This window comes from Canis lupus, chromosome 18, assembly GCF_011100685.1.
Source record: "Canis lupus familiaris isolate Mischka breed German Shepherd chromosome 18, alternate assembly UU_Cfam_GSD_1.0, whole genome shotgun sequence".
Taxonomy (NCBI): domain Eukaryota; kingdom Metazoa; phylum Chordata; class Mammalia; order Carnivora; family Canidae; genus Canis; species Canis lupus.
In genome coordinates, this window is record NC_049239.1 from 45,612,145 (window position 1) to 45,635,091 (window position 22,947).

The following is a 22,947-nucleotide window of genomic DNA, read 5'->3' on the forward strand; positions in this document are numbered from 1 at the left end:
GTTCCCCAGAGGAGAAAACCCAGAGTCCATGGGCAGACCTTGGACCCTGAAGTGACCACACCACTAAGGTGTGGTCAGAGGGACACGATGGGAGTGACACAGCAAACACCAGGGGTTCTCATCCACCCTGGCTGGGAGGAGGGGGAGTTCCAACCCCCACCCTGGCCAGGGTTCCTGGAAGTGCTGCTGTGTTCCTGGCTGCAGAGCAGACAGTCCCAGGGGCCTGGAGGGAGGGATATGTACGCACAACAGCTCAACCCTGGTGTGGAAATGGGGGCAGAGGTCTCCCTGCACTGGGGCAGTGACACCCGCCTAGGCCCCCGTCCCTCAGAAGCAGGAAGGCCTGGACCCTGGCTTTTTGGAGCAGGGCAGGCGAGGACTTTCCTCAGTCCTTGGCCCAGCCTGCACCGCCCAGCTACCCCTAGGTCACCCTGGTGAACCCCTGGACTTCCCAAGCCAGCCTTGGGGGTCTGCTTCATCCCCATTGTACCACAAACTTGTCCCCTGCTGGTTCCGGCTGCATCCCCAGGGGCTTATTTAGGAGGGGCCCTGATCATCCTGGTGGGCCATACCCTGTACTATACATCCATCTAAAGCACTTGGGGGTGGGGGGACTTGGGTCCATAGGTACAAGAGAAGGTCAAGTTTGTCTAGGCCAAATTTATAATTCTAGTCATTTATGAAATTTTAGGGTTTTCTTTGAGATTTCATTTTTTTTTATTTAAGTATTTTATTTATTTATTCATGAGACACACAGAGACAGAGAGGCAGAGACACAGGCAGAGGGAGAAGCAGGCTCCATGCAGGGAACCCAACGTGGGACTCGATCCCGGGTCTCCAGGATCATGCCCTGGGCCGAAAGTAGGCACTAAACCGCTGAGCCACCGGGGCTGCCCTTTATTTTGTTTTTTAATTTTAAATTCAATTAACATCGCATATTATTGGTTTCAGAGGTAGACGTCAGTGAATCATCAGTTGTATAGAACAGCCAGTGCTGATCACACCACTGCCTCCTTCATGCCCATCACCCAGTGACCCCGTTCCCCCACCCTCCTCCCCTCCAGCAGCCCTCAGTTTGTTTTCCAGAGTTAAGAGTCTCTTAGGGTTTGCCTCCCTTTCTGATTTCGTCTTGTTTTATTTTTCCCTCCCTTCCTCTATTCCCCTCTGCTTCTTTGTTTTGCTCCTTTGTTTGGTTTCCACATATGAGTAAAATGTTATAATTGTCTTTCTCGGGGCAGCCCGAGTGGCTCAGTGGTTTAGCTCCACCTTCAGCCCAGGGTCTGATCCTGGAGACCCAGGATCCAGTCCCACGTCAGGCTCCCTGCGTGGAGCCTGCTTCTCCCTCTCCCTCTCTCCCTCTCTCTCTCCTCTCTCTGTGTGTCTCTCATGAATAAATAAATAAAATCTTTAAAATAAATAAAATTTAAAGATAATTGTCTTTCTCTGACTTATTTCGCTTAGCATCATACCCTGTAGTTCTAACCACAGCCTTGCAAACAGCAAGATTTCATTCTTTCTGATGACTAATATTCCATTCTATATACATATACCACATCTGGGTTTTTTTATTTTTTTAAGATTTTATTCATTTATTCATGAGAGAGACACAGAGAGAGAGTGTGGGCAGACTCCACACTGAGCAAGGAGCCCTATGTGGGGCTCAATCCCAGGTGTCCGGGATCATGACCTGAGCCGAAGGCAGACACTCAACTGACTGAGCCACCCCGGTGCTCACATCAGTTGCATTTCTGTACACCAACAATGAGACAGAAGAAAGACATTAAAGACTGGATCCCATTTACAATTGCACAAAACCCACGAGACACCTAGGAGGAAAACCTAACCAGAGGCAACAGATCTGTACTCTCAAAACTATATATAGAACACTCATCTAGGTCTTTCCTCTTTCCTGGTACCCAGGCCTGGGCTCCCCTCTCCCTACCTCGCCATGCCCAGGGCCCTGTGCCTGCTCTTGGGCAGCTGGGCAGCCCTGTGACGGTTCTGGATTACTGCCCCCACACCCCTGTCCCCTCTCAGTCCTCGTTTTTTTTTAAAAATTAATTTATTTATTTATGATAGTCACAGAGAGGCAGAGACACAGGCAGAGGGAGAAGCAGGCTCCATGCACCAGGAGCCCATAAATCCCAGGTCTCCAGGATCGTGCCCTGGGCCGAAGGCAGGCGCCAAACCGCTGCGCCACCCAGGGATGCCTCAGTCCTCGTTTTGAGCTTCTGTAAACAGTGTCTCCCCACGCCCACCCCCCAGTAGGGCTTGGTCTGGATTGAACTTGCTGCATCCTGCGCTGGCCCCTCTGCCAGATGCGAGGTCAGTGCCAAGTACAGGTGGCTGACAGCAAGCTGTGGGATAGATGATGGGCCTGCCCGGGGGCAGCCCCACTCTGGCTTCTCAGCCTGAGCCTGGACCTGTGTCGTCGGGGGCAATCCCAAGTCCACAGCCCTGGCAGCGTCCGGGCCTTGAGCCAAGCTCCTGCCTAGGGAGTGGGTGTTCCTGGGGAGACAGAGGCATCCCACCACCCCAGCAACAACCAGCCCCTTGCTGGGGAGGTGGGGTGAGGCTCAGGGCTGGCTCCTGGAAGCAAACCAGGCTATGCTGCCCAACAACATAGAAAGGAGAAAAATGCGGAAAAGGGGCGGGAGAGTGACATCACTGGGATGCTCCACCTGCTGGGGCAATTAGCGGGGGCAGGGCAGGGCCCGAGTCACAGCCCGGTAGACCCCACACCCTGAGGAGCCGAGGTCGGACGCTAGGACAATCCAGGTTCGTCGCCAGCTGGGGGGAGGGGGGGGGGCTGAGGCCGCGGGCAGCTGGGGCTGAGGTCAGCCCGGGGTCTACAGCGCTAGTGTCAGCTCTGGAAGCTGCGTACGATTTGCATCCCAGACGTTTATGGGTCAGTCTGCGGATGAGTCACGGGGTGGGGGGGGGGGGGCGGGGTCCCTGCCGTGGGGCGAGCTCCCCAGGGTCCCGAGTGGGTGTTGTAGGCGGACCCCGAGGAGGGGGCGGGAAGACCCCGGGGCGCTCCCCTCGCCAGCCTGCCGGCGGGTTCCGCGCGCCCCGGCCCGGGGTCGCCCCTCCCCCCGGGGCCGGCGTCGGGGCGGGGGCGGGGCTCGGGGCCCCCGGAGGGCGCGGCCGTTCCCCACGCGCTCCGATTGGGCGGCGCGAGCCGGCCCCGCCCCCGCCCCCGCTAAAAGCCCCGCCGCGCCCGCCGGCCCCCGCAGCGTCTCCGCCTCGGCCGGCGGGGACCCCGAGCTGGAGCGGCGGCGGGGCCGGGCCGGGCCCCGGAGCGAGCGGAGCGCGCGGTGCGCGGCAGCCCCGGGGCCGGGGGCCGCGGCGATGTTCCCCCGGGAGGCGACGTGGAACATCTCGTTCGCGGGCTGCGGCTTCCTCGGCGTCTACCACATCGGCGTGGCCTCCTGCCTCCGCGAGCACGCGCCCTTCCTGGTGGCCAACGCCACGCACATCTACGGGGCCTCGGCCGGGGCGCTCACGGCCACGGCGCTGGTGACCGGAGCCTGCCTGGGTGAGCAGCGGGCCGGGCCGCGGGGCGGCGGGGAGGGGAGGGGTCACCGGACGGAGACCCGAGCCGGGAGCCGGCGGGGGGCGGGGCCTGGTTTGTTTGGCTCCGGGGCGCCCGGGGATTGGGGTGCGGCCACGCGCGCCTTTGGGGCCGCGGCTCGGAGCGCAGAGGCTGGAGGCGCTGGCAGGTGCAGCCGAGAGATGTCGTCGGGAAGAGAAAGTAACCCGTGGGCGGGACCGCGGGCCGGGGGAGGGGCCTCAGCGCCCCCGTAGTCGGCGGCGGCCTGGGTGCCAGCGGTCACCGCGTCCTGGGGCTGTGCTGTCCCAGGCTGCGCTGTCCCCGGGGCCCTGTACGAGGGCGGCCTCTTAAGAGGATTTGGGTACTGTGGCATGTGCCTCCTGGGGCATCTGGGAGGGGAGCCCTGCGGGTCAGGCCCGGGCACGGCAGGCCCTCCCCTCCCCGCTCCTTCCGTGCAGCCGCCCACTGTGGGCCTGGGTCCCCAGGGCTGGCCGGAGTTTTCTGCCCACACTCCCTGGGGTGGGAGGTGCTTCAGGACTTTCCAGCCCCGTGGGCCGTCGTGCAACAGCAGGGCTGTCGTGTCTGTGTGCTGGGATGGGCTTCTCCACTCACACACACTTCCGGCAGGCGCCTGCAAGTGCTGTTTACAGCACACGGAGTACTTCAGGAGTTCTGGGCATGGTGCCCAGCCCCCAACTACCAGGGTAGCCAGGGTGACAGAAGGGTCATCAGGTTCTCAAATGCCCTGCCCAGTGGGAGCCTGTCCAGTGTTCTCCGCTGCCCCCTGCCCATGACCTTTGCCCTGAGGAGGGTGGTATGAAGGAGCAGAGCTCTCCATCCTGGGGACCTAGGGGTTCACCTCTGTGGCCCTGCCCTCCCTGTCTTGGAAGCTTTCAGGCCACTGTCTCTCAGATTTGTGTGCCAGTCTCAGGACACACCTGGCTCCCTGGTGTGTAGTGGAGGACATGGGTCCCAGAGCACCATCTCCTCCCACCCCCAGGAAGCCTCTTTCTCATGAGTGGGCTTGCGTAGCTGCAGTCCCCACAGCATGGCAGGTTCTGGCCCCACTTCTGAGCAGGATAATGTGATGTGCAGCTTTCCCCAAGGCCCCCCAACTCTGTGACCGCTCCTGGGCCCCTGCTCTGCCTTTGGTGAGGCCAACACTCCTGGGCCCCCAAGAAGCACCATGGCAGGTGCTTGTTCTTGGCTGCAGTGGGTCACAGTCATGGTTTCTTAGGGATGGTGGGACCCTACTCTTTCCAGCCTCATACCCACAGGCCTGTGCTGGACTCCCTGGATCTGGATCTGGCCAAGTGGGTGAAGGCTGAGGCTGGTCAAGGTTGAACCTCTGCCTTCCCAGGCTAGGGGCCACGCCAGGCCGGGCCCAATGACTCATGGATCGGACCAAGCAGTTGGGAAATACTGGGCAGTGGGCAGGCCTTGGCTACAGCTGTCAGCTCTCCTGGGGCAGTAGCCTGACTCTGTCTCTCCAGGGACAGGTAGCAAAAGTCCCGGTTGTGGGCCAGGCTCCAGGCCCGCCCTGGGAGTTCTCCAGGGTGGGTGGAGATGCCACATGTCCACGTGCTGTGGGCCCCCGGGAGTGGAGCCGTGGGGCGTGTGCTAAGCCAGGAGTGCCGGCCCTTGACCCTTGGCCCTTCTGACCCAGGCGAGGCAGGTGCCAACATCATCGCAGTGTCCAAGGAAGCGCGGAAGCGGTTCCTGGGTCCTCTGCACCCCTCCTTCAACCTGGTGAAGACCATCCGGAGTTGTCTTCTCAAGACCCTTCCCGCTGACAGCCATGAGCGTGCCAGCGGGCGCCTGGGCATCTCCCTGACCCGTGTTTCTGATGGCGAGAACGTCATCATATCCCATTTCCACTCCAAGGACGAGCTCATCCAGGTGAGCCCTGCTGGGGCAGCACCTGGGGTGCACGACCAACCCTGGGCTCCTGCTCACCACTCCTTCCGTGTCCCCGCCCCACAGGCCAATGTGTGCAGCACATTCATCCCCGTGTACTGTGGCCTCATCCCGCCCTCCCTCCAGGGCGTAGTAAGTATCCCCTGGCACATTTCCTGGGCAGTGGGGAAGAAGGCCGTCGGTGCCCCCCAACCCCTCACTGCCCCACTGCCTGTTGCCTCACTTCCCTCGAGTTGCTCAACAGCTCGGCAGGTCCCCAGAGACACATACTTCCCGTGGCTGTCTCTACCCCACCCCCCTAGGCCTAGCCATCTGCTCAATAGTCAGCCAGGCCCGTGGCCAGTGCCCAGTGCCCACTGGGTGAAAGGCCCAAGGGAAGTAGCCACTGGGTAGGGCCCAAGGTAGTCCAGTGGGTCTTCAGGCATCTCCCTGTGTGACTGTGTGTCCCGGCTGCAGCGCTATGTTGACGGCGGCATCTCAGACAACCTGCCCCTGTACGAGCTCAAGAACACCATCACTGTGTCCCCCTTTTCGGGAGAGAGTGACATCTGCCCGCAGGACAGCTCCACCAACATCCATGAGCTCCGGGTGACCAACACCAGCATCCAGTTCAACCTACGCAATCTCTACCGCCTGTCCAAGGCCCTGTTCCCGCCCGAGCCCACGGTGGGTCTGCCCGGCCAGCCCTGCGCTGGGGGGCCGGCCTGCAGGGCCTCTCCTCGCTGAGTGCTGGGGGTTGAGGGGTGGGTAAGCTGTCAGATGGCCTTCTTGGAGGGACCAGACTGGGGTGGGGTCTGGACAGCACCTTCTCAGGGCTGGGACAGAGTGCTGTGGCCTGCGGGCCTGTCCAGCTGGGTCCACGTGAACTTAGTGGAGCAGAGGGGTTGTGGGGACGCCAGGGACTCAAGGGGGGCAGAACAGGGGACATGTGGCACCCTGCTCTAATTTACCGTCCCTGCCTCAGGTGCTGCGGGAGATGTGCAAGCAGGGCTATCGGGATGGCCTGCGTTTCCTGAGGCGGAACGGTGCGTGGGTGCTGCCCTGAGCAGCTGTGGGCGGGTGGGAACCGTGGCTCTGTACTGCTGTCCCTGCCGCAGTGCTGATCACCTGTCGGGGGTCCCCACCCAGGCCTCCTGAACCGACCCAACCCCCTGCTGGCGCTGCCCCCTGCACACCCCCATGCCCCCAAGGACGAGGATGTGGAGGACAACCAGGAGGCCACAGAGAGAGCCCTAGTGAACAGCCACTCACAGCCAGCCCTGGAGGATCATATCCTGGAACATCTGCCCGCGCGGCTCAATGAAGGTGTGTGGACGTAGGGGTGGGGGTGCATGGGAGCTCCCGGCTGCTGGGGGGCGCTGAGGCCAGAGAGGTCCCGGCCTCCGCAGCGGCGGTCAGCTTCCCTCCTGCGTCTCCCCCAGCCCTGCTGGAGGCCTGCATAGAGCCCAAGGATCTGCTGAGCACCTTCTCCAACATGTTGCCCGTGCGTCTGGCCACTGCCATGATGGTGCCCTACACTCTGCCTCTGGAGAGTGCTGTGTCCTTTACCATCCGGTGAGTGGACTAGGGGGGGTTGGGGCAGGGAGCAGGGGACCAGACTTTGGGGTTATCCATGAGTGGAAGTCACCTGGAGAAAAGGCTACAGGTGGGGGGGCTGCAGAGATGCCACATCAGGGGTTCCAGAAGCTGGGGCACAGGCGGGGCTAGACGGGGCATGGCATGAGGGCCGAGCCATAGACCCTCGGCCATGCCTCCCCGCCCGGCCCAGCTTGCTGGAGTGGCTGCCTGACGTCCCTGAGGACATCCGGTGGATGAAGGAGCAGACGGGTAGCATCTGCCAGTACCTGGTGATGCGTGCCAAGAGGAAGCTGGGAAGCCACCTGCCCTCCAGGTGAGCCCCTGTCACTGTTGCGTCTACCCAGGGCCTGAAGCCTCAGTGGCCTCTGCTAAAGCCCTCCCGCCTCCATCCCGCCCCACCGCAGGCTGTCTGAGCAGATGGAGCTCCGCCGCACCCAGTCCCTGCCCTCCGTGCCGCTGTCCTGTGCTGCCTACAGCGAGGCGCTGCCCAGCTGGATGCGCAACAACCTCTCGCTAGGGGACGCGCTGGCCAAGTGGGAGGAATGCCAGCGCCAGCTGCTGCTGGGCCTTTTTTGCACCAACGTGGCCTTCCCACCTGACGCCCTGCGCATGCCTGCTGGCGCTGGTCCTGCCCCTAGGCCCTCACAGCTCCCACCCTCCTCGCCCCCGTGCTGAGCACCCTTGCACCACCTGTCCCAGCCCCCTGGGGTCCCAGTGCTGAGGGCTGGGCCCCCCAGCTTCCCTGCCCTGTGAGGTGGGGCCCTGGGATGGGCTGAGATCCCCCTCCCGGGCCTCTCTCTCACCCCTGCAGGAGTCAGAAGATGGGGCCCTTCACGGCTGCTAGAAGGGGACTTGTGGTCAACCCTTCCACCAACCACTCCCTCGCTGCCCCTGTAGGGAGGGTACCCAAGACCCCTGCCCTCACCTGTGCCTTCATCTCCCCCCAGGCTCCGCCCCAGAGTTAGGGCAGAGGGCGGGGCCCCCAGCACCTGGGGCCCCCTAGTCCAAGCAGTATTACTTCTGAGAACTTTGCACCTGCTCCTCCCTCCTCGTTTGACATGTTTTGCTGAGGAACATATGTGAAGAATTATTTATTTTTGCCAAAGCAGATGTAATAAATGCCACAGCTCAGCCCCTGCCTCCTTCACTCGTGTGTGTCTCCCTGGCCAATGTCTGTACTTCAGGTCAGGTTCTCCTTGAGTCTGACATTCAGGGCCTGCCAGCCAGCCCTGAGGCCTTCCCCTAAAGGCACTCGTGGGCCTCCAGGGGTTTGCCCACCTCTCTGGCCAGGACCCATCTGTTTGCTGTGCTTTGTCCTGAGGTCTGCGGACTGACCCTTGGGCCTAACTTTCCAAGGGCCAGTGAAAATATTGGGACCAAGATCCTTGCTAAATAAAAACCAAGAAATGTTTACAAAAGGTGGCGTTTGCATCTCCACTCCATGGTGACGCAGCTGGTGTGGGGCTGATCTCAGGGTTGAATGGCCGTGGAGGGTGGGGTTCCCAAGCTGAGTACCTGAACTCCAGGACACCTGGGACACACGGGGCCTGCTCCACTTTGGGCATGTGGTGCAGGGCTCTGGGCGAGGCCCTGGGCCAACCCCTCTGGCCAGCGAACACACCTTCCCAATCCCCTGTCCCCCTCCCCACCACACAGGGTAGCCAGTCTCCTACCAATATATAGGAAGGGTCTAGAATGTCAGGCAGGGTGAGGTCTGACCCAGAGGAGGCTGGACCTTGTTCCATGGGAGACAGTTTCCTGAAAGTGTCCTCTGTCCTGGCCTGTCTGAGGGGATGCAGCCAGCCCTTCGTGGTGACCGTGAGGGCCCATGGGTGAAGGGCTCTGGGGCAGAGCCGGGTGGCTGGCTGGCCGTCCAGAGCTCTCAGTCCTTGCCAAGGGGTCAGGTAGCTGTGGCAGTGGTGGCAGCCCCCTGCCAACAATAACGGTGGGACCGCAGGACTGGGAGAGCCGGCTGGGCAGGTCCCTGGGTGCCTGTGCCAGGAGCCGGCCCCCTCTCCCTCTCAAGGTCCTGTCCTATAGGCCCAACCTGTTCTAGTTCAGCAGGATCCCAGGCCCCCGGAGAAGCAGAGGCTTCTGGACCCCCACCACCCTCCAGGTGGGTGCAGGCTGGGCTGGGGGCAGGGGTGGGGGGACTCCTGGCAGGAGAATGGGTCTTGTCCCCCAGCAGGAAGGTCCCGTGCAGGCCCCACCCAGCTCCTTCCCCCAGCGCTCCGGGAAGGGAAGGAGAACCCAAGACAGGGCTGTGTCCCAGGAGAGCTGAGGGTCGGGCTGCTGAGGGGAAGGCCTCCTTGACCCCGACGCCCACTCCTGCCCTCCGGCACTGGTACAGGCATCCTGCCGCTGATTTAAATACCATTTTGTAATGTATTACGAGTTGATCGTTTAACCACAAGAAAGACAAAAGTTGGGAAAGCATAGGGAGTGAGGTCCCCGCACCCGCGAGATGAGAGATGAGCATCGGGGGTATTTTGGTCGGTCTCCCGCCGGCTTAGTCCTGCACACACTTTGGCGCCTTAAATCCGGATCCGCGGGGACAGCCCCGCCCTCCTGCCGCCGCGCCGCTTGGGGAGGGTCCCCGGGCCGCCGGGGGCATCTGCGCGCGGCGGGGAACGCGGCCCTGTCGGGACAGACCCGGGGCGCCGCGGGGTGCGGGGCGAGGGCCGGGCGGCCGGGGCAGCGCCGGGAGGCGGAGACACGGCGACGGTGGCGGCGGCGGCTCCGCCCGGGCCCGGCCCTCGCCGGGGTCCCAGTTCCTGCAGGACCGCGGGAGCTGCTCCGGGCCCGGGCCCCCGCGCGCCGCCGCCTTCCGGGGGAGCCGCGGACCGCGCGGCAGGGGCGGCGGCAGGTAGGCGCCTCGGGGGCCCCACCGCGCCCGCCTCCCCGGCGACCCGGGGCGCGCCCACCCTGGGCCCCGGGAGCCGAGCGGCGGCGGGGCGGCCGCCCCCCTTCCCCGCTCCCCCCCGCCCGGGCCGCGCGCACAGCCCCGGCCGGGATGGCCTCTGGTCCCGGGAGCCCACGAGCCGCGGGGGGCGGGGAGGCACCGGGGACCGGGCTGCGACCGGAGTCCCTCGCGCGCTCGGCCCGCCCGGCCTCAGACTTGCCCTCTCGGGAGGTCGCGCCCCGGGAAGATCACACGGGCGGGGAGAGAAAATCGAGGTTCTGGGCTGGGAGGAGAGGACCCGGGGCCCCCCAGGTCGGGGGTGTCCCCGTGCTGGGGGTAAACTTGGGAAATCCGGGAGCTGGGCGTTGCGGGAACGACAGGTGGCTCTGATGAGGGGGCGGGGCGCCCGCGGGGAGGGAGGCCCCGGGAAGGTTCCGCGAACCGCAGGGGGGAGTCTGGCGGGGCCCCAGCGCCCAGGGCTGGGGGAAGGGCCGTCAGCGTCGGTCCGGCGCGTTCCTGACCAGGGCCTTGGAAGGCTTCGTGTCCCGTCGGTGTCCCAGGTGGAGACCCCGCGTCTGCACCCCTGGGGCCCGGTGGGAGGGGCTGCGGCAGGAGGGGAGGAGCTTGCGTCGTCCCCTGACCGCTGGAGGCCAGGACCTCGGAGGCTCAGCCAGGATTGGCCGCGCGCTCCCCCTGGCCCAGCGGTCAGCCAGGTGTCCAGTGCCCTGCCTTAGGACCTGCTCAGCTCCTTCTCCCGCTGTCCAGACCCTCACCCCACCTCTCTCCCCCACGGCTGCCAGGAGACCCCACCTCCTTATTTTCCATCACCAGGCACCAGCAGGTGCCTTCTTCTTCTCCTGCTGCCCCCTCCCCAGGTGGCCCTCCCCAGCTCCTGTCCTGCACTGGCTTCCCCTGAGCTGCAGCCTCTAGCTCCCTGGGCAGCCCCCACAGGCTTGGAGCCTGCATCACTCCCAGCCACGACACCCCTTCCTACAGCAGTACCCCCAAGGGAGCATCCACCCCCAGCTCTGCTCCTCTCTGGACCTCTGCCATGCCATGTCCCACCTTCCCACCTGGTAGGAGGAGGCCCTTCTCTCTTTACTCCCCGCAGGCTGCCACCCAGCCCAGTCCTCTTCCAGGGCCACTCCACTTTCCCTCTTTCTCCCACTCATGTCTCTTGAGCTCTGCTCAGGCCCCGACTCTGCCTTGACTTCACAGCACATGATGGCAGGGAACCCCCCTCCCCTGGCCAGGCCCAGGAAGCTGGGTCCTGGGGAGGCCCAGGAGGAGGAGGAGGAGGTGGAGGAGGCGGGCTCTGTGAGGCCAAGGGCAGAGATGCTGCAGCAGGCCCAGGAACTGTTTCTGCTGTGTGACAAGGACGCCAAGGGCTTCATCACTCGGCATGACCTGCAGGTGAATCCCCACTCCCAAGAGCTGCCCCAGCCAGGGGCTGACCTTGGCTCCTCAGCTGTGCCATCCTTCCCTGGCTAGGGCCTGCAGAGCGACCTGCCCCTCACGCCGGAACAGCTAGAGGCTGTGTTTGAAAGCCTGGATCAGGCCCACATGGGCTTCCTCACCGCTTGGGAGTTCTGCCTTGGTCTTGGTGAGCTAAGCCCCAAGACACCTCCCTACCCCCTGCTGCGCAGAGACTCTCCACTGGCACATGTGGCACCCTGGGGCCCGCACCCAACACAGACGGTAGTCTGTGCCTCTCTGTAGCCTCCCCGCGGAGCACGTACTGGTGTCAACACATACAGGCACCGGAGGGAGCCCCCCACAGATGCTGTGTGTGGAGCTGGCCCTCCTGCTCCATGACCCCCTCCCTAAGGTGCCAAACCCAGGTGGGGCTGGGAGCCAGGCTTGCTCCATCCTGGGCCGGGTGTTACCTCCCGTTCCTGGCCCAAGAATCAGACCAGAATAAGGAAGAAAAACAGGAAACTGGGCTTGGGATACGGACAGGATGTGTTTGTGTGTGTGGGTGAGTGCGCGTGCGTGGGGGTGGGGTGGGTGGCCAAGCCAGGGTGCTCCCCCACAGCCTTGGTAATTTCACCTTCATGTCCACAGGGAAGTTTGTGGGGGTGGAATCAGCCCAGGGCGCACTGCCCTCCCAGGCTCCAGAGGAAACCTTTGAGTCGGGCTGGTCAGATGTGCATGGCCCTGGGGGCTCCCTGGAGGAGGAGGAGGAGGAGGAGGAGGAGGAGAGAGTCGGCCAGGCGCTGGAGCAGCTGGGGGTGGCCCCTGTCCTGGGCGAGTGAGTTGGTGCCAGCGCGGCTCCCAGTTCCCTCCTCTATGCCCCCCTGTTCATGCTGCCTGTCCAGGGCGCCCAACGTCTGTTCTTGCTCAGGGTCCTCACGCGGGGACTGGCCCAGTCGCTCTGTCAGCTGTGACACCTGGGAGGGGCTGAGCGTGATTTCCCGCAGAATTTGCATTTCAGGGGGCAGCCGGCAAGGCTGTGGGCAGAAGGGCAGGTGCCCGGCACAGCCCTGTGTGCACAGGAGACAGCTGGCTGCCGCGCCAAGTCCCATACACGCTGAGCCCAGGCAGGGCCAAGAGCACCCACGAGAGGGATCCCCTGCATGTACAAACGCAGTTGGCCTATCCAGGGCTGCAGGTGCCTCGGAGGGCTTACCCTTAGGGATGGGGTCGGGGAGGCCCCGCCTCAATTTCAGCTCCTGCACTCCCCTTGCAGACAGCGAGCGGTGCGGACGCTCTGGACCCGGCTGCAGCGCGAGCGACCGGAGCTGCTGGGCTCCTTCGAGGATGTTCTGATGCGCGCGTCGGCCTGCCTGGAGGAGGCGGCCCGAGAGCGGGACAGCCTGGAGCAGGCGCTGCGGCGGTGAGGGCTGGGGCCGGGGCGAGGCCTGGCGCCCCGGAGCAGGACTCCGGGAGGCGGTGGAGGCGGGGCTGGGGTCTATAGTGCCGGCAGGCTCAGAGCAGCTGTCCTGCGCCCGGTCCCCGAAGGCGGGAGAGCGAGCACGAGAGGGAGGTGCGGTGTCTGTACGAGGAGATGGAGCAGCAACTTCGGGAGCAGCGCCAGCGCCTGCGGACTCAGGTGGGCCCGAAGCCCCCCCCCCCGCCCGCCCCTGGCCCCCGCCCTCGTCCGGCCCAATCCCAGACGCGCGTCTCCCTGACCCCGCCCTCCCCGAGCGGCTCCACCCAGCCCTGGCCCCCCACCTCCGCTGAGGCTCAGGAGCTCCCCGCGAACCCCAGGACCTCCCCCGGGAGGAGCGCAGAGGCCTCCTGGAGCTGGAGCTGCAGAACCGCGACCAGGAGCTGGAGCGTGCGGGCCTGCGACAGCGGGAGGTGAGTGGCCGCCAGCTGCCAGCCCCCCCCCCCCCCCGCCCCTGGCCGGTCCCCACCGTCACCCACGTACTCCTGGGTGAACCTGCGGTCCCCCTGTGCCTCAGTGTCCCCGGCGCTTCAACCCTTGGGAGTCAGGGGCAACGCAGTGCCCCGAAGGAGAGGTGAGGGGTTCTCCCCAGCTTCGATCCCCCTTGCCCCTCCATCTCCGCAGCTGGAACAGCAGCTGCAGGCCCGGGCCAGCGAGCAGCTGGAGGCGCAGGCGCAGAACGCCCAGCTGTGGCTAGCCCACGAGGCTCTGAGAACTCAGTTGGAGGGAGCGCAGGAGCAGCTCCGCAGACTGGAGGGCGACCTGCAGGGCCGCCAGGAGCAAACCCTACGGTGCCTCGGGGCGGGGGAGGAGGCCGTCCCTCTGGGGCGGGCCCTGGGAGGGCATGGGGCTGGCGGGGAAGGCGGGGCGGGGATCGCTTTTGGGGCTCAGGTCCGGGCCACTTCCATCCCCAGCCCCTGTCCCAGCCCGCCCTCAGGGTCTGTGTGGGCTAGGGTCATGGGCCGTCGCAGGAGCCTTCCTGCATCCCGGTCACCACCTCCCTCCTGCAGAGAGGTGGTCGCAGTCTCAAGGAACATGCAGAAAGAGAAGCTCAGCCTCCTGCGACAGCTGGAGCTCCTCAGGTGCGGTCTGGCTCAGGCCCCACGAGGGAAGGGGCTCGGCTCAACTCGGGAGCTCCCAGCTCCCCACATTCCTGACCACTGCCTCATCCCACTTGGAGGAAGTCCTTCCTTGTGTCTGTCCTCCATCCCTCCTGCTGCAGCCCCAGTGGGACACCTCTCTTCTGGTGTGAGGGAGAGCAGAGCCCACATTCCCCACCCTGGAATGCTGCCTCTTGAGACCTCTTTGAACCTTGGACTCCCCTTCCCCAGGGAGCTGAACACGAGGCTGCGAGACCAGAGGGATGCCTGTGAGGCCAAGCGGCTGGGCAGTGGCCGAAGGAAAGCCCTGGCAGTGGCGCGCCCGCCAGGGCCCACCTGCTGCTGTTGCTGCTGCTGCAGCTGGGCTCGCCCTCCAAGACGTGGCTCTGGCCATCTTCCCAGTGCCCGCTGACCATCCCTGAGTGACTCACTGGGCGTTACTTGGAGAAGCTGCCCCTTGAAGGTGGTGCATCGTGGCTAGGGGCTGCCCATCCAGGATGTGGGCTCTATTCCGTGGACTGCCTGGCCTGCCTGCATGTAGACATGAAGGAACTGAGGAGCGGCCCGTTTCATGTTCCTCCCTGCTGGTCCCCATCCTGTCCCCATTCCATCAAACCGATCTCTGACCAGCAGAAAAACTCCTTCCTCCCAATAAAGCCCATTGACTGCACTGTGACCTCCTTGGCCTATGTGTAAAAAGCCACAGCATGCGTGTGCTACACAAATGGGGTATCCATGGTACCCTCAACCAAGTGGATGGTACCTGTGTGGCAAGGGTCCCTGGCCCTGTGGACCTGGGGCTACGGATGTCCCTGTATGTCTCTGGTCATGCCTTCAAGACCTCACTGTCCATTAAGGCTGAAGTCCCATAGGGCCCTCTGTAGGAACAGGGGGACTGAGGCCCATTGTTTCACTAAGGAGCCCGCTCCCAGCCTCCTCCCCAAACCGGTCCTCACACATACCTGGCCCTGGGTGGACCACCTCAGCCCACTTGAGGCGAGCCAGTCCTGAGCGGGACCTCCAAGGGGTAGGTCTCCAGCCACCTCTCTGTTCCTTCCTCCACCCTCTCTGGGAAGCTGGGAGCTGCTGGCCAGAACCACCAACCCTGGGCAAAGAGCTGAGGACGAGTGTTGCCCACTGTTTGCGCAGAGCTATTCTAAATGCCTGCAGATTCTGACGTCCCTCCCTGGGTCTGGGAATGAGCCTGGTGGGCTGGGGGTACGCTCCATCTCCTTAATCCCACTGTCCGTTTTGCAGTCTGGCAGGTCAGCAGGCTCCACCCGGTCTCCCTCAGCCCTTGCCAGCCCTCCCAGGACCCAGACCTCCCAGACCAGACTGTCTGTGGCAGGGACCCAGGCCATCCTGTATACTGCGCCCAGAGACCCCACTCCTGCATCCGATCGCAACTCCAGACCTCCCCCACAGAGGCCAGCATCTGTCCTGCCGACCCTGCAGCCCCAGGCGGCCCCTGCGTTTGGAGGAGAGAACCGGGAACTGGGCCTGGAGGAGGGCGCGGCCTCGGACACAGTCCAGAGCCCCGGCCGGGCGGGCCGCCGCCGTCTCCACCGCCCCCCGCTCAGCTCCTCTGTCTCCCGAGGGTATGAGTCCCTGGCGGGGCCGCGGCGCCCGCGGGCTGCAGCACGCCCGCCTCCGCAGTCCCGGGCGGACCCCGCCGCCGCCGCCGCCGCCCGCCCGCGCACTGTCGGGACCTGCCCCGCGCCCGCCGCCGTGGGCGGGGCCTGGGGCCGGGGCCGTGGGCGGGGCCTGGGGCCGTGGGCGGGGCCCGGGGCCCGGGGCGCGGGCGGGGCGCGCAGCTCTCGCAGGCCCCCGGCGGCCGCGCAGTCTCCGCACCCCGAGCCACCGCCCCCATCGCCCCTCCCCGCCCGCCCCGCCGACTCCGACGCGTGGCCGGTGAGTGCGCCGCCGGGCCAGACGGGCCGGGAGGGGCCGTGCGTCCCGGACTCCGGGGCCCAGCTGCAGGCGTCTGGAGGGAGGCCCGGGAGGCCCGGGAGGGCCCGGCCGCCGACCCGGCCGCAGCCGCCGCGCGAGCCCCTTCCGGAGGGAGCCGGCCGCCGGGGAGCCGGGTGCGCAGAGCGGCGCCCGGGTGGGCAGAGGGGCGCCCGGAGCGGGGGCGAGGCGCCCCCGGGGTTTTTGCGCAGGCCTGGCGGCCCCTTCGGCCTCATCGGAGCACCGTGGTCATTGTCTCCGGACACCGGTGCCCTTCCTTCCAACGTCGCTCGTCCGGGCGGGGGCGGCGGCTCCACGCGGTAACGCGCCGATGCCTCCCCGGGCCTGGCTGCGCGGAGCGCAGGGTCCAGTCCTGCGGGCGGGGCGCGGGCGGCCGAGACCCCCGGCTGAGTCGCAGGGTCTGGGCTGGGGCAGCTGTGTCACGGCCGCAGGAACTATCTCTGGCCGGCGCGTCCCAAGGGGGCTCGCATCCGCCAGGCACTCCCGGAAACCGGGGCCCCTCCTCTGCCGGTTGTGCGCGCGGGCCGTGGGGGCTGGGGCCTCTGCCCGGGCCCAGGGGCCGCCGTACCCCAGCTCCGCGGCAGCGGTCTGCGTCTTTTTTCCTGCCTGGCCGGCAGGTACTGCTGTTGGGCGGGGTAAGGGGCAGTGGCCGGTCCGCAGGAAGGCCCAGAGCGGGGTGCTTGGAGAAGGCGAGTGGTCCCTCCCCTTCCAGGATCACACTATCCAGAAATGTTTTCTGCCCTGCCCCGCCCAAGCCCAGACTAAAATACCGGGCCTGGCCTCTCCCCTCCCTGCCCTGGGAGTGGACGCTGCCTACTCCGGAAGCCCAGCTGGTCCGGATCCACTGCCAGAGGCGGCCACAAGGAGGGGTGATACGATCCTGCCAGCGCCGGCCAGGCCTGTGACCTGTCCCTGCCTTTCTAGTGGAGGCTCTTAGGGAACTTCCGTCCACCTGTCTTAGAGAGGAGCCAGTCTCCACCAGCAGCCAGGTAAGTGCTGGGTGGGGTGGTGAAAGTTCAGCTCTGGGTGGTGCTGTCTGTCTGGAAACGTGGGAGGGGGGGCGTCCAGCTGCCATCTGTGCCGTGGGGCCCTCTCCCACCCTCCCCAGTGCAGACTCTGCACAGCGGAACAGGCAAAGTGTCCCTTCGCATCTTGCTGGGGTTGGTGTGGCCCCCTTTCCAGTAGTGAGGACCAGCAGAGGTCTGGGGCATGTGTTTCTGCTGGCTCTGCCTGTCCAGCACCGTCTCTTCTTCCCAGCCTGGCTCTGAGAAAGGAAGGCCGTCCCTTTAACAGAAACCCAAGGGGCTTCCCTGAGGCTATGTGGCTAGTAAGGGGCCAATCAGCCTGTGTCTGAGTGGCCTCCAATCCTTCAGCCTCCAGTGGGTGCCTGCTAGCCTCTAGCCTGCCAGACTGTGACGTGCAGCTCCGGGAATGTTGTGGGGGGGAGGGATGGGCGGGGCCTGCATGAGCTCACCCTGAGGGACCTGCCGGGTCTTCCTACCCTGGCTGCCAGCAGAGGTGAGTCAGCGGTGATGCTTGGGGTCCTCCATGTCTCCTTTGTGCGCTGGGCACTGAGCAGAGAAGCCGGGCCCTTCGGCCTTCTAGGGCCTGGCCTTCAGCTTGGCTGTGGGCACCAGACACTGGCCCTGGCTGCGCTGGGGGTGGGGGCCCTCGAAGTGCTCTCCCAGGAGACATCCTGCTTCTTGTGAACACTTTCCCAGGACCTTCATTCGGGGCAGCTGGTTGGCTGGGCTTCAACCCAGGGCTTGCCTGGGCATCGGTGTCCCCCTCCCTACCATCCCCACTGGTGTCTGGCTGGCCTCCCAGTTAAGTCCTGGTGGTGTGAGCTATCTGACCTCCCCTTGCCTCTCGGCCCCAGGATGGGGGAGTTCAATGAGAAGACGACATGTGGCACCGTCTGCCTCAAGTACCTGCTCTTCACCTTCAACTGCTGCTTCTGGGTGAGGACTCCCTCCCACTGACTGCCACGGGCAGGTGTCTCCTCCCTCCCATCCCTGGTCCCTGAAGGGAGCCTTGGCCTGGGGGCTCAGCCCCATCCCTTAGACCTGGGGCCAGATGTGCTGACCAGTGTGCACTGCCCACAGCTGGCTGGTCTGGCCGTCATGGCAGTGGGCATCTGGACGCTGGCCCTCAAGAGTGACTATATCAGCTTGCTGGCCTCGGGCACCTACCTGGCCACAGCCTACATCCTGGTGGTGGCTGGCGTTGTCGTCATGGTGACTGGCGTTCTGGGCTGCTGTGCCACCTTCAAGGAGCGGCGGAACCTGCTGCGCCTGGTTAGTGGGGGCTCCCCACTAGGCTGTCTGGGCTGGATCTGAGAAGGAAAGGAATGTTGGGGGTCAGGTGTGACATTGGAGAATAGCCTGTGCTGTGCTTATCTGTGCTGGGGGGGGGGGGGCACTTGTCCAGCCCTGAGTCCCCACATCCCAGCTGGGCTAGCTGAGGGAAGACACCAGCTCTGAGGGAAAGCATCAGGGACCGCCAGCACCCACCTGCTGCCCAGAGCCCTCTGTGGCCACTTGGGATCGGAGGCTGGGGGCTCTGCTCTGCAGTGCTGGACACTGGGAGTCCTCATGGGATAGGACTGCATGTGTCCAGTCCCACCTAACTGGGTCCCTGCTCACCCCCAGTACTTCATCCTGCTCCTCATCATCTTTCTGCTGGAGATCATTGCTGGCATTCTGGCCTACATCTACTACCAGCAGGTGAGGAGCCTGGACAGACAGGACCATGGAGGGACAGACATGTGCAGACAGACACACAGACATGATCCCCCATGCTCCAGAACTGACCACTGGGCCAGGAGGCCCTGGGGGTGGGGGCTGTGTCCCAGTGGGTAGGGCTGACAGCAGGGAGGCACAGCCTGCCAGTCAGTGCCCAAACTGCCCAGCTAGGGGCTCAGGAGGGGAGGAAGGTGTCCCTGGGATCTGGATCTCTCTCCCTGTCCCCAGCCCTCTCCATGGCCACCTGGTGACTCTCCCAGCCCAGCCCACCCCCTCCCAGGCCAGCAGCCTTCCCGAACCTCTCCCCCATCGTCGGCACCTGCTTCCACCTGCCCCACCTACCTTGAGGGATCTTAGGCTGTACAGCTGAAGCTGTGACCACCTCACCCCCAGCTGAACGCTGAGCTCAAGGACAACCTGAAGGACACCATGACCAAGCGGTACCACCAGCCAGGCCATGAGGGTGTGACCAGTGCTGTGGATAAGCTGCAACAGGAGGTGAGTGGGTGGTGCCATGGGGTGCATACACATCCCCTTGGGCACCCCTGGACCTCTGTATGAACCCTGCCATGGGGGTGGGTGGGACAGGGACTTAGCCTGGGCCGTGTTCCTACCGCAGTTCCACTGCTGTGGCAGCAACAACTCACAAGACTGGCGGGACAGTGAGTGGATCCGCTCGGGCCAGGCGGGCGGCCGTGTGGTTCCCGACAGCTGCTGCAAGACTGTGGTGCCTGGCTGTGGGCAGCGGGACCACGCCTCCAACATCTACAAGGTGGAGGTAGGCTGGTGGATGCCTGGGGTCCCTGGGAAGGGCCGAGGAGCCAGGGGCCCAGGATGCTGGGGGTTGGTGTGGTCACACCTGGAGGGGGGTCGGGCTGCAGCAGTTGGGGGGGTGGCTAGAATCGCCTCCCTTCAGTGCCCTGACCCCTACTCTGCCAGGGTGGCTGCATCACCAAGCTGGAGACCTTCATCCAGGAACACCTGAGGGTCATCGGCGCTGTGGGCATTGGCATCGCCTGTGTGCAGGTTCGGGGGTGGGGTGGGACAGGCCCTGGTGGGTGCTGGGGCACACTATGTGGCTGGCACTGTGCCACACTCATGCTGGCCCTGTGCCACAGGTCTTTGGCATGATCTTCACATGCTGCCTGTACAAGAGCCTGAAGCTGGAACACTACTGAGCATGGGTGTACCACTGTGTATGCCGCAGCCTCGCCACCTGACTACTGAGCTGACACTACTGAGGGCCAGGAGCTGGGCTTCCAGGATGCTGCTCCTTCCCCCCTCCCCACTCTGCCAGGGAGGGTGCGTTCTTAAGCCCATGTGCACATCCCCAAACCATCACCATAACCTCTGGGGATCCCCACCCTCAGAGGGAGCTACAAGTGCCTTTCTCTGCAGACCAAAGGCCTGAAGCTTGCCCCCCCAGGGTGGGGAAGGAGCAGTACCTCTGCCTGTGAGTGGGGTCACAGGACCTTGGGGTTCCTGATGCCTGCGCTCAGCTGGAGGGGCGGACCCACTCTAGGATGCTCCTAGACCCCCAGATGTTCCCATGCAGTCTAAGGAGGACTTGGCTGGGTGGGGTAGGTGAAGGGAGTACAGGACACCTGCATGTGAGGAGTCCCAGGTGTCCGCAGATCCCTGGGAAAGCCAAGTAAGCCCGGTCCTGCCCTGGGGGTCCTGGGCCTCTTGTCCTGAAGTCTCTGCTGCCCGAGCCTCTGCTTGGACTTCCCCACCTCTCTCCCCAAAGGCCACACATTTACTTGTCCACAGTCCTCTCTCCTTCCCAGAAGCAGGGGGGTTTGTGGGTTTTATTCACTGCTGTTATCACAAATGCCTAGAACTGCTCGTGCCACACAATAGGCGCTCAATAAACGTTTGTGGAATGGATTGAGCTTATTGTGTTAGTGACTGTCAGGGTCCTGGTACTCAGGGCCTTCCCCCCACCAGGGTGGACAGAACCACCCACCCAGTGCCAGGACAGGGGCTGGGGCCCGGGGGGTACATTCTGGAGACTGATGGGACTCCAGCGAGAGGCAGCCAGTAGCAGGGACCGCTGAGCACAGGCTGTGAAGCAGAACCATGCCGGTTCTGGGACAGAAAAATGGTGGCAGTGGGGAGAGCCAGAGGCAATGGAGGCCTCAAATGGCCTAGACCTGCTTGTTTCCAAACGTCCTTCTGGCATGGGTAGCCGTTAGGGATGGGGAGAGGGCCTCTGGAACAGGACAGGAGAGGCCTGAGCTCTGCAGGGCATGTACCCCTGGCAGACCCTTCCTCCCCCTGCCGTGATAGGTTTGCTCATTGGCCCTCAGAGGACCGCATGTCAGATACCTGGGCAGCAGGGCTGGCCCTGAAGACGGTGTCAAGAGTCCCCTTCTCTCTTCTAACCACACACTCCTGCCTTCTGCCTGCTTAAGGGCACTAGGGCCTGGTAGACTCCTGTCCAGGGCGACAGCTGTCAGCTGTAAGCCTCAGTGGACCTGGAATAGGACAGATAGCTCTTGGGCAGGCCTGTAGGATTAAGTGCTAATACCCAGGCCACCGGGAGCTTGGCAAACCCTGACACCCAGCAGAGCCTCCTCAGGGCCACCCTCAACCCACTGTGCGGGTCTCAGTGCTGGCTATGGAGGCTGGGCACCATCCCTGCCCCTCCACAGGAACTTGGCTGGAGCCTAGAAGCTTCTGGCAGCAAGATCTCAGGATGGGCAGCCGAGACTGCAGCAGTTATTCCACTCAGGGCTCAAATATCTGGTTGTTGAGATCCTGGGAAGGGATGTGAGGATCTCCGTGCTTGTCCTAAAGGTCAACCAGAACCTGGTGGTGGGCAGGCCAATGTCTCCTGACCCTCAACCTGAGTGCTCTTGGCTGTCTGTGTACTGTCACTGGGCTGTGAGATGCCCTCCACCACCCCCGCCACCTCTGGGCCCTGAACGGTGAGAGCCACGTCTATCCCCAAACAGCTTCAAGCATGAGGCAGGACACAGAAACACCAGGGAGTCCCACAAAGCCAGGCCAACTGTTAGGACCTCTTCATGGTTCTGCAAAGACCTTTAATGGACAGTTCTTTCCAGAGCAGGGACACACATCCACAGGTGGTGGACAGGCATGCTCCATGCCACCCCGACCACACTGGAGTGCCTGGGGGCACGGCGCAGACGGCCCCTGGTGAGCACAGCGGGTGACCGGGTGACGGGCGTGAGCAGGTCACTTGTCACTTCTCCAGAGGCGCGTAGTTGAGCAGCTTCTCAATCAGGTCCACGTGTGCCAGCAGCATGCGGCGGCAGCAGTAGCGCTTCAGGCCCAGCGCATCCAGGGCATCTCTGTGGGTGAGGGGCAGATCACACCCGGTTGGGGCAGGCAGTCCTGGGCACACGGAGGACCCGAACCCTGCTGGAGCAAGCCCCCCCTCCCCGCCCCCGCGGAGGGAGCCGTCTCTCTGCCGTTTCCCAAGCCGATTAGAGTTGTCAGTGTCCCTGGGGCCCAGCCCCTGTTGCCCCAAGGGCTTCCAGAAAATCCCCAGAGCACTGCTCCGACGTGCAGCGCCGCCGAGCTGGGAAGCCGCAGGGCTGGGCGGTTCCTGCCCGGGGCTTCCAGGGCCTCCGGCCGGTTCCCTCACACTCGGTCTTTCCGACAGACTCCCCAGCAACCTGGCCTCCCCGCTCACCCCAAACGCCGCAGGCCGGGGTTAAAGGTGCAGACGCCCGCGAGGCCGGTGCTGACGCCCGCGCTGACGGGCAGCGACGGGAGAGCGGCCCCGGGACGGCCCGCTCCGCAGGGCTCCGTGGCCAGGAAGCCCGGCCCACGACCCCAGAGCCGCGGGCTCGCGGGCGCGGGGGCCTCCGAGGGCGGGAGGGCAGGGAGCCCCGAACTGCTCCGGGCAGGAGCCACGACCTGCCGGGGTCCGTGTGCAAGTCCCCGCGGTCCCGCAGTCCCGCTGCCCGCCTGCCCCCTTGCTCGCGGCCGGCACCTGGTCCCTCCGGGGCCCCCCGCGCCCCGCGCCCCGCCCCCCGCGCCCCGGCCCGACCCGCCGGCCCCGCGCCCAGCAGGGCCCCCCCCGCCCCCCGCGGCCCCGGCTCCGCACGCCGCCCGGCCCGGAGCCTCACCCCTCGGTGTACTCGGCCTGCAGCAGCCCCAGGTAGGCTTCCCACTTGTTGCCGACGATCTTGCCGCAGGTGAAGCAGCGGACCGGGATGATCATGGCGCTGGCGGCGGCGGCGGCGGCGGCGCGGGGACTGGCAGACGGGGCGGCGCTTCCGCCCGGGAGCAGGCCCCGCCGAGGGCGCGTCCATGGCGCGGGG

General features: G+C 64.7%; 4 protein-coding genes across 7 annotated transcripts; 3 read left to right on the forward strand and 1 right to left on the reverse strand.

Annotated features, from left to right (window-relative positions):
• Positions 1–3,242: 3,242 nt before the first annotated feature.
• Positions 3,243–8,466, forward strand: PNPLA2 (patatin like phospholipase domain containing 2). Its single transcript, XM_038563520.1, has 9 exons — positions 3,243–3,538; positions 5,220–5,452; positions 5,537–5,602; positions 5,927–6,136; positions 6,435–6,495; positions 6,599–6,775; positions 6,892–7,024; positions 7,239–7,361; positions 7,453–8,466. The coding sequence occupies exons 1-9, from the start codon at positions 3,352–3,354 to the stop codon at positions 7,721–7,723; spliced, it is 1,461 nt and encodes a 486-aa protein (XP_038419448.1). The 5' UTR covers positions 3,243–3,351; the 3' UTR covers positions 7,724–8,466.
• A 540-nt stretch (positions 8,467–9,006) lies between these two features.
• On the forward strand, positions 9,007–14,610 carry CRACR2B (calcium release activated channel regulator 2B). Of its 4 annotated transcripts, XM_038563523.1 has the most exons (11): positions 9,858–9,914; positions 10,826–11,026; positions 11,169–11,363; positions 11,442–11,553; positions 12,015–12,201; positions 12,640–12,786; positions 12,912–13,002; positions 13,161–13,253; positions 13,465–13,631; positions 13,851–13,922; positions 14,172–14,610. In XM_038563523.1, the coding sequence occupies exons 3-11, from the start codon at positions 11,172–11,174 to the stop codon at positions 14,350–14,352; spliced, it is 1,242 nt and encodes a 413-aa protein (XP_038419451.1). In that variant the 5' UTR covers positions 9,858–9,914; positions 10,826–11,026; positions 11,169–11,171; the 3' UTR covers positions 14,353–14,610. The 4 variants fall into 4 exon arrangements, with proteins under 4 accessions (XP_038419449.1, XP_038419452.1, XP_038419450.1 ...); XM_038563521.1 differs by lacking the exons at positions 9,858–9,914; positions 10,826–11,026 and adding an exon at positions 9,007–9,164; XM_038563524.1 differs by lacking the exons at positions 9,858–9,914; positions 10,826–11,026 and adding an exon at positions 9,007–9,164 and having other exon boundaries at positions 11,451–11,553.
• A 1,163-nt stretch (positions 14,611–15,773) lies between these two features.
• Positions 15,774–20,539, forward strand: CD151 (CD151 molecule). The gene is made up of 9 exons (XM_038563525.1): positions 15,774–15,851; positions 16,833–16,897; positions 17,788–17,869; positions 18,014–18,205; positions 18,560–18,634; positions 19,046–19,150; positions 19,272–19,430; positions 19,592–19,678; positions 19,771–20,539. The coding sequence occupies exons 3-9, from the start codon at positions 17,789–17,791 to the stop codon at positions 19,828–19,830; spliced, it is 759 nt and encodes a 252-aa protein (XP_038419453.1). The 5' UTR covers positions 15,774–15,851; positions 16,833–16,897; position 17,788; the 3' UTR covers positions 19,831–20,539.
• Positions 20,540–21,668: 1,129 nt separating this feature from the next.
• On the reverse strand, positions 21,669–22,917 carry POLR2L (RNA polymerase II, I and III subunit L). The gene is made up of 2 exons (XM_038563526.1): positions 22,753–22,917; positions 21,669–21,969 (listed from the first exon to the last, which is right to left on the reverse strand). Exons 1-2 carry the CDS (start codon positions 22,845–22,847, stop codon positions 21,861–21,863), a joined length of 204 nt encoding a protein of 67 aa, XP_038419454.1. The 5' UTR covers positions 22,848–22,917; the 3' UTR covers positions 21,669–21,860.
• Between the last annotated feature and the right edge of the window lie 30 nt (positions 22,918–22,947).

Bases quoted from the DNA above. Each gene is read 5' to 3' on its own strand.
- PNPLA2 (XM_038563520.1), top strand. From the start codon at position 3,352: ATGTTCCCCCGGGAGGCGACGTGGAACATCTCGTTCGCGGGCTGCGGC. The intron at 6,137-6,434 runs GTGGGTCTGCCC...TCCCTGCCTCAG, and splicing joins TGTTCCCGCCCGAGCCCACG to GTGCTGCGGGAGATGTGCAA. The intron at 7,362-7,452 runs GTGAGCCCCTGT...GCCCCACCGCAG, and splicing joins GGAAGCCACCTGCCCTCCAG to GCTGTCTGAGCAGATGGAGC.
- CRACR2B (XM_038563521.1), top strand. From the start codon at position 11,172: ATGATGGCAGGGAACCCCCCTCCCCTGGCCAGGCCCAGGAAGCTGGGT. The intron at 11,554-12,014 runs GTGAGCTAAGCC...TCATGTCCACAG, and splicing joins GGAGTTCTGCCTTGGTCTTG to GGAAGTTTGTGGGGGTGGAA. The intron at 13,923-14,171 runs GTGCGGTCTGGC...CCCCTTCCCCAG, and splicing joins CGACAGCTGGAGCTCCTCAG to GGAGCTGAACACGAGGCTGC.
- CD151 (XM_038563525.1), top strand. From the start codon at position 17,789: ATGGGGGAGTTCAATGAGAAGACGACATGTGGCACCGTCTGCCTCAAG. The intron at 18,206-18,559 runs GTTAGTGGGGGC...GCTCACCCCCAG, and splicing joins GGCGGAACCTGCTGCGCCTG to TACTTCATCCTGCTCCTCAT. The intron at 19,431-19,591 runs GTAGGCTGGTGG...CTACTCTGCCAG, and splicing joins CCAACATCTACAAGGTGGAG to GGTGGCTGCATCACCAAGCT.
- POLR2L (XM_038563526.1), bottom strand. From the start codon at position 22,847: ATGATCATCCCGGTCCGCTGCTTCACCTGCGGCAAGATCGTCGGCAAC. The intron at 21,970-22,752 runs GTGAGGCTCCGG...CCTCACCCACAG, and splicing joins CAGGCCGAGTACACCGAGGG to AGATGCCCTGGATGCGCTGG.